The sequence below is a fragment of the Ruditapes philippinarum genome, unplaced genomic scaffold (assembly GCF_026571515.1).
Source record: "Ruditapes philippinarum isolate M1 unplaced genomic scaffold, ASM2657151v2 ctg7522_1_1_1_1, whole genome shotgun sequence".
Taxonomy (NCBI): domain Eukaryota; kingdom Metazoa; phylum Mollusca; class Bivalvia; order Venerida; family Veneridae; genus Ruditapes; species Ruditapes philippinarum.
In genome coordinates, this window is record NW_026863567.1 from 5,540 (window position 1) to 17,699 (window position 12,160).

The following is a 12,160-nucleotide window of genomic DNA, read 5'->3' on the forward strand; positions in this document are numbered from 1 at the left end:
TTATAAAAATTACAGGAAATATTAGGCCCTATTCCAGATGACTTTTAAAATATATTAACATTCAGATGCTATCATCTTAAAAATATTTATTCCCTTAAACAACATTAAAAAGGAAACAGTACATTGATTGTTTAAATTGTGCTAGGTTTTAAATGTTTATTGTTGACTTCAAACAATGTAAAATATCAAAAATATGTTTGCTTTGTTTGCATTACCAAACTAGTAATGTACCTTTCAAATTTATTTCATTTTTAAAAACAACAAGTTGCTCCAAGTCCATGACAGGATGTGTTATACTCAATTTAAATTGATTCCTATCCTCCCAGTGTTTGTATTAAAATTTATTTGAAGTTTTAACCTATGTCACATCAAAGGGACTCACCCCATGCAGTAATCATACAGTTCAGAGCACTGACTGGTTCAAAGAACTGTCAGACGAAATATACGTCATTTGCTGTATGTTTCACCTAAGGAGGTTTTTTTTCTGTTTTGGTCGTAAATTAGGCATGACCTAGAATGACCTCAGATAACTTATAGTTACACAATATGCTGTGATTTACCAAAAAGGATTTTAAACATTTTATGGATTATTTTATTCTGTTTATTAATAGGTAAGAATATTTTTAAACATTGCCGTAGGGGAGAAAGGAAAATAAATTAACAACAGTTCAAGACTATTATGATTTTTCGTCAAGATTTGTGTAAAAAAGATTACTGGTGATGAATTTTAAAAAAATTCTATAGGCCTATTGCAAATGAGTTGACGCCAGTTAGTTAAATTTTGACTGTATGAAGAAAACAATAGCGTACAGGATTCAAAGGAGTAGATTTTTACGGCCCGATTTTTCTGTTCTTTCTTGAACCTTGCAGTTGTGTCAGTCTTTATTGACATAACTCATCTTGAATTTTTGTGATTTTATGCTTTTTATTCAGAAAATCAGATGTTTTCTTTGCCGTGGCTTTTTCTTTAATTGCTGTAGATTTTTTTCTTTTAAAAATGGGAAAACTTTCGGCGCCGCCCGCCATTTTGAAAGGAAAGCAAAATAGAAAAAGTTTTTTTACGTAATTTGATGGGTTGATAGGAGTCCAACTACAATCAGAAACAGTTATAAATACACTTGTTTGACTGTTATATGAACGGAAAGAAAAGTATTATCGGCAAAGGATATCAAAGCTAATAGAAGGCATAACGAAAATTCACTTGCCCGCCGGGCAATTTGCTTTCAAATTTCACTTGCCCGCAGCGATTTCTACCCGACGCGGGCAAGCGGGCGTCCGCTTAAATAAACCCCTGTATATGAAAACTCCCGAAAACGTCCTTAAATATACTATACATTATTTACTAATGTTGTAGAAATTTTGCAGATCTATACATTAACTTTACTTTGATGTTTAAAACTATCCAATGGTTTTCTATCTAAACAAACATTTGTTGAAACTTTCTGACTTACACTTAAAAGGTGCTGACTCGAGGAGTAGGACAGGGACAAATTTAGCTGTCATCGATATAGTCAAACTAATTGTATTTACTATAACGCAATGAGATAGTGTGCTATTTCGTGCTTAAGCATTCCGGCAATATCAGAATTTAGCTTTGGCACATCAAAATATTTTGATTATCATCGAAATGGCATATTGTATATTGTTTTGTTGCTTGAGGAGGGGTAGCCTCCAACATACTGGCTGACTTAGCAAAAGATGAAATGTATGTACAATAATGAATAAATTCAGAAGAACAAAAACCCTTATAAGAACAAAACCTTATACAACCAGTTCATTAATGTTTTGATTTTTTTGTCTCATCTGCATGGGAACTGATAAATATTTTTAGATATGATATTCAAGATTTGAACTTTGAATTTAAACTAAAATATAAACAACTTTTGTTTGGTAATAAAATACAAAACTTAATTGTAATTAAACTGTGTATACAAAACATATGTAACAAACTATAGCAAAACAACAGGTTAGACGCAATTATTTGTGTTAAAACTATCATTCAGTTGAATAAATAAATACCATTGACAAGTTGGTGGGTGGGGTATGCTCCAGCACGAACAACAGAAATAAAAACGTTTGTGACTAGATAACTGCAATGACGTTTTCATAGCATCCTTTATATCATATGTATATATCCATCCTGGTATGTTCCATAAATTTTTACTTGAAATACAACTGCTTTAGAATGGTAAAATAATTTGGAATATTTTCTGTTGATTATTCACCAACGAACAGAAGAGCATGTGCGCATGCGCAGTCATTTTGACAGACGGCTCGAGTTTTTGGGCTATGAATCATATAGGGATGCTGTTTACCAATAGTAGCCTCTCCTATATAAGTCATTTATATGGCACTATTTCATGAAATTTTCACGTTTTGATAATGATCATGATGACATGCAGTATCATTCTCTGCTAAACCTTAAAGTATGTCTAATTCAAGATTACACTTAGCACATTAATTAATTCTGAATCTTTTTTATTAATAAATTAATTTATGTATTTCTTATTTTTTCTTCCCCTTTTTTGGAGGGGGTGGGGTGGTTGGTGGTTTTTAATTAAATTCAGTCAAATGGACATTTAAGACATTGTGATATTTAATTTACATCACTCTATTATGCCTATCACTTTTAAGGCTACGTACATGACGTGCACATTACCTGGCTTGAAACACTCGTATCAACTTTAAATTTCATATACTTGTGAGTAAGGACCTGTCATAATATCTTTATGATATGTGATATTCTTTACATGTATGTCATGTAACCATATCATTATATAAATATTGATTTCAAAAAAACATAAAAGTCATTTATGGCACCTTTTTGCACAGAGCTATATATAATGTAATAAAAGTCTCTCTTTAAATTACTTACTAGGATGCACTAGGCGGGAAAATTTAAATTTTCATTTATGCATTATAATTATCAAGCGATAAGGCTTAATTAAGATAAAGTAAATGGAAATTATACGTGTTCATTTTGATATACCTTTGTATAACAAAAATGAATGAGCTGTGAAGACGGAAAATGATACGGACTGTGTGAAGAGCAATGGGCTACTTTCCAATTTATACCGAACTTTATGGATTGTTGAATCCACCCCTTTCCTTATATTGGTGGGTCGCAATGAGAATGAAAACCTTTTAAAATATTTTATGGTATTTTGTTTACAGATCGAATGATTTTCTGAAGAATTCATTAGTGTATACTAAAGAAAGTCAAATTTTAACAAAAACACATATGTCAAGATTAACATCGCTTGCGGCACTCATTGTTTCCTAGGATAATATGTACTGCTTTTTAAATAGAACACTATTTCTTAATATGTAGATGAATTTACCTGTCCCCACAGATTTTTAAACGCAACCCCAACACAATACAGCAACACAAGACCACCACCAAGGAGCCCAGCAGGACACCAAACAAAAACAGGAAAGGTCACATAACGCAAAAAAGGGACGGGGCGATCACTTTTTAAAATAATAATAGGAAACAAAAGAAACCGACAAGGAAATTAAAGTAGACGATATATATTACGGTAATAGGCATCATCACTGCTTGGAGTTTAAACCGTTAATGGTGCACTTAACCCCACTCATAGCTCCCACGATTCCTTTTAAACGAGACAGTGTAAACAAAAATGAATCACAGGCAAGTAAAATTCTAACAGTTGTTATGGTTACAAAAGATGAAATTAGTAAAACACGGAAAATACGATGTAGATAAATATAAAAGTAAACTGACCGTAACAAAAGTATTCAAAGTCTTTAGAGAAGACAGAGCAGCAATAAAATCACCTACACGGGCCCGACGAACCAAGCAGAAGACGAAAATTAGGACCATTCATTCCTAAAAGGATTTACGAACTGTCCATCATAGAGCTCCACTTGGTACTTCAGATGTAATCAAAGAGGAAGCGTAGCATCAAACCATATAAAGGGTTGAACATAAAGCATTTGGTAAATAAAAAAAATCATCAACAATTTTTGGTGACCCGGGGGCAGAACATGCTTCTTCAATTTAATATTCCCCGTCCCATTCAATTTGCACCTATATCAGCTAAGGTTCACGAATAAACTCGAACGTTGTCTCAGTATTTTTCAGGATATTCCAAATAGATAACTATTTGAAAAACCCTTTCCTAGCCCTTTTGAAATTTGTCAGCTCTTGGTCATGTTTTATACTATTTCTATTCTGTATTCTGTTGGATCAGTTTGCGTATTTATCAAGTGGCTGTTGTGTGTGTTTGGGGGATACAACATTCAGTGATGGCTGCTTTCCTTTTTATTTTGTTTTCATATCATATCCAGTTTTATACGCATAGGTATTAATAGAAAAATTCATCGACTTATTTTCTTTCAAAAATTAATCCATCAGGGCTATGTACAATCTGAGTTCAAGATTTATTCAATACTTTTATGGTTCATAAGAACATATGGCATAAAATTCTACTAAATACTAAAAAGTTGTGAACATGTAACAACCGGAACACAGAAAAATATACGTAAAACAGGAGAATGAGTGATAATTATATTGTACCTGTAAAATAAAATAAAGATATGACTACAGTAGATTCTTAATTATAACAGAGACGTAAAAATACTTGTTATATGTCTCTGTTAATAACAGAAATTTATGCTTCATTAACAAATTTTTCTAGGATATTAATGATACAATTTATACTTATTATTTTGCATGTTGTGATTATTTAAAAACATGACAAAATTTATAAAATGTTGGTATTTGACATCTACTTGGGGTCAAATGATTCGATTAGGGCAATTCATGTGGATTGGTTGCTAAAAAAATCAAATCCAGTCTACTTGTATACCCTGTACTTCCTTTTCCGGTTCAGTCTCAGGTTTTAACGTTTGGTTATTTAGATCAAATTTACATCCTACAGAATCTATGTAACTAGAGCCTTTGAAACACATTATGCTCAAATTATCGAAAGCTTCTTCAATTATCTTACTACTCAAGATGTCGTGTCCCGGTTTAACGCCTTTATGAACTTATAATAATCGTTTGTATTTACGTCCTAGTCTGATGTTTCTTCAAAAGAACTGCAAATAAACATGCATGTTTCTATTATCATGGGATTTTTACGTGGCTAAACTTCTACTTTGAAGCGACTAAATTCTCTCAAATGATCATTTACCATTTAAAATGACAGTATATCATCAATTAAGACAAGGCTAATAATAAACTTTAAATTTTAATTTGACAATAATTTCAGGCAAACCCTTATGTTATGGTCTGGCATTTCAAACGGATACAACTTATGTGACAGTGTTTATATGTACACATTGAGCATTAATGCATGAAACAAGTAAAAAATTTTTGTACTAGAACTATGTGTTAAAGCTTTACTAGGTAACTATAGAGTTATAATTTATATTCATGTTTATTTATTATTTACAGAACCAATATGACGAGATACGCTTCAGAACCAGAGAACCCCTCAAAATGTGAGTTCTTGTGTTTGTTTACATACATTTAATATCATTTTAAAATTTATTTAATATGATTTTAAAAGTATCATTCACTTGAAAACAAGCTTTATCATGGAAAATATATCACAGACATGTCAGTTTTTCAGTTTGGACAAAATAAAATTTGACCTGTCACCAGAAAACCACAAGGTATTTGGGTTAGTGGTTGGCAAAATCTACTAACTGGTTCAGGTTTAAATTTACAAGCCAAAAAATATTTAACTTTGAAAGTGGAAAATAGAATGGAGAATAATTAATCATGTAGTAATTTTGCTAGCTCTTTTCCTTGAATTGGGGTTAACTAATAACTTGCATAAATTTGAAATTCATTTCATTTTCAGAAACTGATATTACTAATTTTTCACAAGCTAGTTATCAATTGAATTTTATGGGCCTGATCAAAGTTTTACTTGCTAGTGGCCTTTGCGCTAAACTCTCACACAGAAACAGTTTATTCTTTGGTAATTTGACATTTTTTTTGTCAAATTTTCAATTAGAAAGAAAAAAGTACAATGATCAGACAGCAGGAATGACATGCAGGTGGTCATGGTCTCCCTAGTTACTTGGGTTTATGTACTTGCGGCCAGCAGGCTTTGTCTTATATTTGATAGTTTGAAAATATGTTCTAATTTATAAAGATGTTTTACAAATCTTTCTTCTCATTTCAGCGGCAAAAGCCAAGGGTTCCTATCTCAGGGTCACTTCAAGGTATGACCATTATAAGTTTTTCATAACTTGTGGCAGATATAATTATTAAAAAACATTCACAACTGACTGCTAGATTGAACTTTAAATCTCGAAAAAATTAGTGTTTATAACTTTGAAAGTGGAAAGTAAACTAAGAATAATGAATCATGTAGTAATGGCTAATTTTGTAGTTCTATTCCCTGAATTGGGATTAAGTTAACTCACTGTAAAAACATTATTTTCAGCATTCATATACCATAAATTTCATAATTTGCTTAAATAAAAAAACAGTTAAGCCCATAATTACAATCAAAAGGTATAAACATGAAAAAATTCATTATGACAAGGTGCAGTTTTAGACTAGGGACATAATTCTGAAAGCAATTTTTTGGAGCAAGGCCTCTTTAACTTACAATTTTAACTGACTTTTAACTTCTAACATTTTTCCAAATTTATGCCAGGGGCCTTTTCCCAATACAGTCGAACTTCGTTCGCTCGAACTCGGAGGGCCTTTGAAAATTTGTTCGAGAGATCGGTAGTTCGAGCCAACCGAGGTTGAACTATTATTACGTTGATCAAATGCCTAAAGGTTTTCCTAGCTTACATCGGTTGAATGATAAATGCGTCGATATAATTGTTTGTTAGTACATCTGTTCGTCGAATATTTCACATGTTTCATATTCAGAATTATTATCCTAGTGTCTAATAGTATTAACGGCACGCTGTGTTAATCTATATTCATGCATATAGTAATTGGTTGAGTTCGATTGGGCAATCACACCAAACTTGTTAAACAATGTTCAAAATATATTTATATGTTTATAATAGGATGAATTCAATTTTAAAAAATAAATGAATGAACTATTTATTAAATATATTTACAGCAGCATATATTTATAGTCATTTACTAAAATAAAAACATACAAGTATCATTCTATAAATAGATAACACTGTTACGATTCACTTTACATGAACCACGGTTGTAATTAAAGCCGTCCGGGTAAACGTCATTCTTTATTGGCATGCATATTTCACTTATTTCACAAGTTGTTTTCTTTTTATCGTCGCCATAAACGGCAAATCAACAATATTATCACAACAAACAAATCAATTACAACACCTTTTATTTTGTATCACCTTTGTCACGATCACGAGGTGTTAAAAACATGTGTCGCCGACTGTCATTTATTTCGGACATACCGACTTGTCTTTTTGTGTTCGACCGAATATGTGTGATTTTCACTATATTTCTGCCGAAGGGACCAGTGACCAGGTTCGAGAGTTCGAGCGATCGGTGTTCGAGCGATCCGAGGTAGAACAATATATATTATATAGGAATTTTGCCGGGACTGGGCGATGAGTTCGAGCGATGGGAGGTATTCGAGCGATCCGAGTTCGAGCGAACGAAGTTTAACTGTATATAGTTTGAAAGGCCCTGTTAAATGATGTGAAAGTATCATAATCTACTTACTTGATTTTGTATCTGGCCATTTTCGAATTCTGATTTATGCCAACATTGGTTTTGATATTTTTAGAACACCAGAGAGACGGCTGCAGCTGTCAAGCATATGCATGTAAAGCGTGCTACACGTTATTTAAAAAATGTTATTGCCAAGAAGGAAGTTGTTCCCTTCACACATTTTAATGGAGCTGTAGGCAGAAAAGCACAGGTAATTATGATAAGTGTTCTAGAAAGGTTCTGTTATGTTGTTTATCATAGTTGAAATGGCAACAGTAATTAAACAATACAGTAGACTTGCCCTTGTCTGTCCAGATATCCTAACATATACAGTAAATTGTGTAGTATGTAAAAATGTATAACTGCCAAACCATATGAATAGTTGTCAGCTTGTGAACTTAAGCACCTTGGTATTTAAATGTGATTTTTTTTTAACATTTATGTAAGATATGCAGCGCTGTAACATCTTACTAAGCAACAGTTATGCATTTTTAGACTTTGGTCATGTGTAACTCCAATAGTTGTGCAGCTATGACCATGAAACCTCTATTAGATTTGATGTTGTCATTTGATACCTTAAACACTTGCAGTTTTTTGATGTTGATTTATTGAGCATCTTCAGTCATGGGCATCCATCTCTAGTTTCTCTTAATATGACAATGCTTTACGAGCCATGTCAAAGCAGTGTCATTATATATACTATCCAGAGTAACCAAAACAGTTACTTCTTACTTTCCAATGACTGGTCCCTCCATCAGTCTATGCGAAAGACTTCTAAGTTTTACTGGACAGTAGGTCCTGTAAACTGAAAATTTTTACTGGACCAAACATGATTTTACTGGACCGAAAAAAACCTGATTGGTATAGCATTTTGAGTGACTTGATAAGTGTCAGCAGACAAAAAGTTTGTGTACAAAAAGAAAATTATATTAAATATTATCAACGATGTGAAGTTATCTTTTTGCACCACAATCAAAATGTAAACATAAATATTGTTATACATGTATTCAATGGATATTGCTATTTAAACTTCAATTCCATATAGACTATATACTAGCAAAATGAGAGGGTAAATTTCAGCAAAAGTCTGGCATATGTAAACAGAATTATATATATCGGTAATTTAGTGAAGTTGACAGATTAATTGTTCAATGATTTTGGTACCTTCACAGTATAGTTTAATTTTTGTCAACATCTTGGACGATCTTTCATAGCTAAGCACCAGTTGAGCACACGTGTAATTTAGCATTACTCTAAGTCTGTCGATTAAAGACGTAAATTATTCAAATTAATACACTGACACTTTCATTTGTGTAAACAAACTAATAGCGGTGACCTTTCACATCTGGGCCGCTTATGTAATTTACGTGGCCGCTTATTGCCTTTTAATTGTATTAGTTGTCGGATATTTTTATCTTACGTTGTTACATTATAGTTTGCATTATGAGAATGCATAACAGTTGACAAGCATTGCATGAGCTTATATTGTGTAATGACAACATTTTGATATGTTTTAAATTTAGGTAAATGTAAGGTTTTTATAAAAACCTTAGTTTTTTACCTGACCGTCGGGCCGTCAATACATATATTTTTATCGGACCTTCTGATTTTTTACCAGTCAGGGCCGACGGTCCGACGGTCTTTCGGAAAGACTGCTCCATTGACAAAAATTACTGTTTTTTAAAGTAATATTGCTGTTATACAAAAATGTTGAAATGGGACTAAAGGGATAAAAGAGACTGCCACAATCTTTAATACAAAGTCTTTTGTTACAGGCTAAGGCATGGGGTGTCACACAAGGTCGTTGGCCAAAAAAGAGTGCAGAATTTCTTCTGCAGCTATTGAAAAACGCTGAGAGCAATGCTGAATTCAAGGTGAGTCTATTTTATATATTTTGTTCTGTCTAATTTTCTATTTGTTCAAATATTATTTTAATGGCATGAACACCCTTGTTATTTAAGAAAAAAGAAAACAAAAATGTGTCAGATCTATGGGATTGCACATTGTGTGGTCCAGGTAATTTCCAAAATTGTCTGGAGCATTACGAGGCATAGTGTTGATAGCAAAATCAAGTCCGGTAATTTTGACAAAGGTCAAGGTTGCATGCATGTCAAAGGTCAGATGATAAATTGAAAATTTGAGTTATGGTATAGATCTTTTAGTCACAAAGAGTTGTAGGGTTTTGCTGTTGTGAGACTGAGCCTGTGTATTTGTGTTACATTATCTGTTTTTTAGTCACTATAAATTATGGGATTTTAATGTAAATGTTCACTGTTGTGAGACTGAGCATGTGTGGCATATTGGCACTTTTGTTGCAGTTTAAATTATCCATTTGTATATTGAATGTACTAAATGAGAGGTGATTAGTAATATAAACTAGATAAGTCCAGAGAATGGTTATATGGAAATAAAACAAAGAGGTGCATCCAGAGGTCTCTTCCCTATTAAAGAAATGTTGTGTGACTTGTCACTTTACCAAAGTAATAAAAAAGATATATATGTATAGTAATTTGTAAGTAAAGATTTTATATTACTTGCTTTGTAAAGAAATTAATGTCAGTGTAACACTAGCTTATTAATCCATTATGTTTTCAGGGACTTGACACAGATCATTTGGTGATTGAACATATTATGGTAAATGCAGCTCCAAAAATGAGGAGACGAACATACAGAGCTCATGGTAGAATTAACCGTAAGTACTGTATTGAATATTCTGATGTATATCTTACTGTACTGTAACTCAAGAGTTAGTTGTACAAAAGGACATGGTGCCAGAGTTATCCTAAGTTAGACTTCTATGTCCCTGTCACAAGTTCTGTCCTCCCAAGATGGGCATTCATCTTTCTGTGGATGTGTCATATCATCCTATTTATACTTTGAACAGTGTGAATTATTGCACTGCCAGTAAATTGCACACCGGTTTAAGCTGACAAATTTCCTCATTTATGTAAAATAAGGTTTTAGATTTATTGAATACGTCTCCTTGAAAGGTGTGTGATATTTTCATTTGAAGCACTGCTGGCAGTGCATTACAAAATTGAATATTAGAAGAACCTGTTTATATTCTGGCAGAAGTAGAGACAATAGTCACACCACAGATATTTAATAGGAGTAACTTGATGTTTGTAATTGTTTATAATGTCTAGACTTCAAACCCAGTTTCTATCGGTAAATATTAAGAAAAAGATGAATTATGCACATGGTAAATTTTTTTAAAAATTTTTCAAGGGAACTAATCAAATGTTTTGTTTTAAATTATTCTAGCATACATGAGCAGTCCATGTCACATTGAGTTGATCCTGGCTGAACGTGAGGCGGCTGTACCTCGACCAGTGGGTGGTGAAGATGAGCCAGTAAAAAAGAAGGTCTCACAAAAGAAATTGAAAAGACAAAAGATGATGATGAGAGAATAAACCATGCACTGACCTGTACAGTTAATACAAATAAAGAAAAAAAACTGAACATTTTCTTATTATATTTTCTTATTTTAATATTACCTTTCGGAATCAATATGAATAGATGTATAAACACAACTGGTAGGAAATTTATGAAAAACTTGAGTCTAAAGCATTAAACTTAGAATTCTTGCTTAATTCAAGTTATTTCATAAAAATGAAAAAAAAAACCTGCAAAAGATAGTAAAGAAAAATACTAATTTTTAGTGTGGTTTGAGTGAAAAGTATTGCAACGCCTTTCAGTTTTATGGTTATTTTTCACAAAAATATATCTTGGAATACAGATTTAGGGGATGTTTGAAATTTTGCACACAACTTACAATTAAAAATACACATCTCGCAAAAAATATTTTCAGTTCCTCCTTAGTGAAGAAGTTAATAGATGATGATAATGATAAAATACCATGATACTAGATGCTTGACATGTATGGGGATGTCTTTAAATGAAAAAATATGTTCAGTCTATTTTGGAGGGGTCACAGCGGTTGAGGGGTTAAGATACACAATTTTGAATTGCAACATCTTAATTGAGAATCCTACCAGAGTGTTTATATGTTTCATGTTGGAAAGCTACTTGGCTAGTTTATTAGGTCTTCCTTCATCTGTAATGTTGCCATATGACATATACTTGTATTAGTAGGACTACAACCAACTACAAAATGATAGAGGAATAGCAAAACAATATTGTGTAAAATATACCTTTGGAAACAATGAATGGCTGATATTGGAAAGTCTATACTACGATTACTTGGTACATACATTTGAAAGGAAATTAAAGATATTACAATTCATACAGAATGGAGGATATGAAGTTGTGTCAACCTGGAAAGATCATTAAATGATATTTAATATTAGAAATAAGTATTTGTAATCTAAAATTGTCAACATACTGATGTCTAAGATCAATATTAAAAGGAATTCCACCATTGATCAAACCAGCATCCCAATTTGGGATTCCCAAATTACAAATCCAGTGATCACCATATTGAGCTAAGCAGGTGGTTGAATGATAATCTGGAATTTGCAAAACACCAGTAATCAACTACATGACTATATTTCGAATCTT

At 32.4% G+C, this 12,160-nt stretch overlaps 1 protein-coding gene and 1 long non-coding RNA gene across 3 annotated transcripts; both read left to right on the forward strand.

The window, feature by feature from the left end:
* The first annotated feature begins 4,769 nt into the window (after positions 1-4,769).
* On the forward strand, positions 4,770-6,201 carry LOC132722522 (uncharacterized). 2 transcript variants are annotated; one of them, XR_009624619.1, is made up of 3 exons: positions 4,770-4,862; positions 5,423-5,469; positions 6,162-6,201. It is a non-coding gene; the product is annotated as an uncharacterized LOC132722522 (long non-coding RNA). The 2 variants fall into 2 exon arrangements; XR_009624620.1 differs by having other exon boundaries at positions 4,833-4,911.
* A 1,488-nt stretch (positions 6,202-7,689) lies between these two features.
* LOC132722521 (large ribosomal subunit protein uL22-like) lies at positions 7,690-11,101 on the forward strand. The gene is made up of 4 exons (XM_060707030.1): positions 7,690-7,850; positions 9,415-9,513; positions 10,235-10,331; positions 10,904-11,101. Exons 1-4 carry the CDS (start codon positions 7,749-7,751, stop codon positions 11,050-11,052), a joined length of 447 nt encoding a protein of 148 aa, XP_060563013.1. The 5' UTR covers positions 7,690-7,748; the 3' UTR covers positions 11,053-11,101.
* The last annotated feature ends 1,059 nt before the right edge of the window (positions 11,102-12,160 follow it).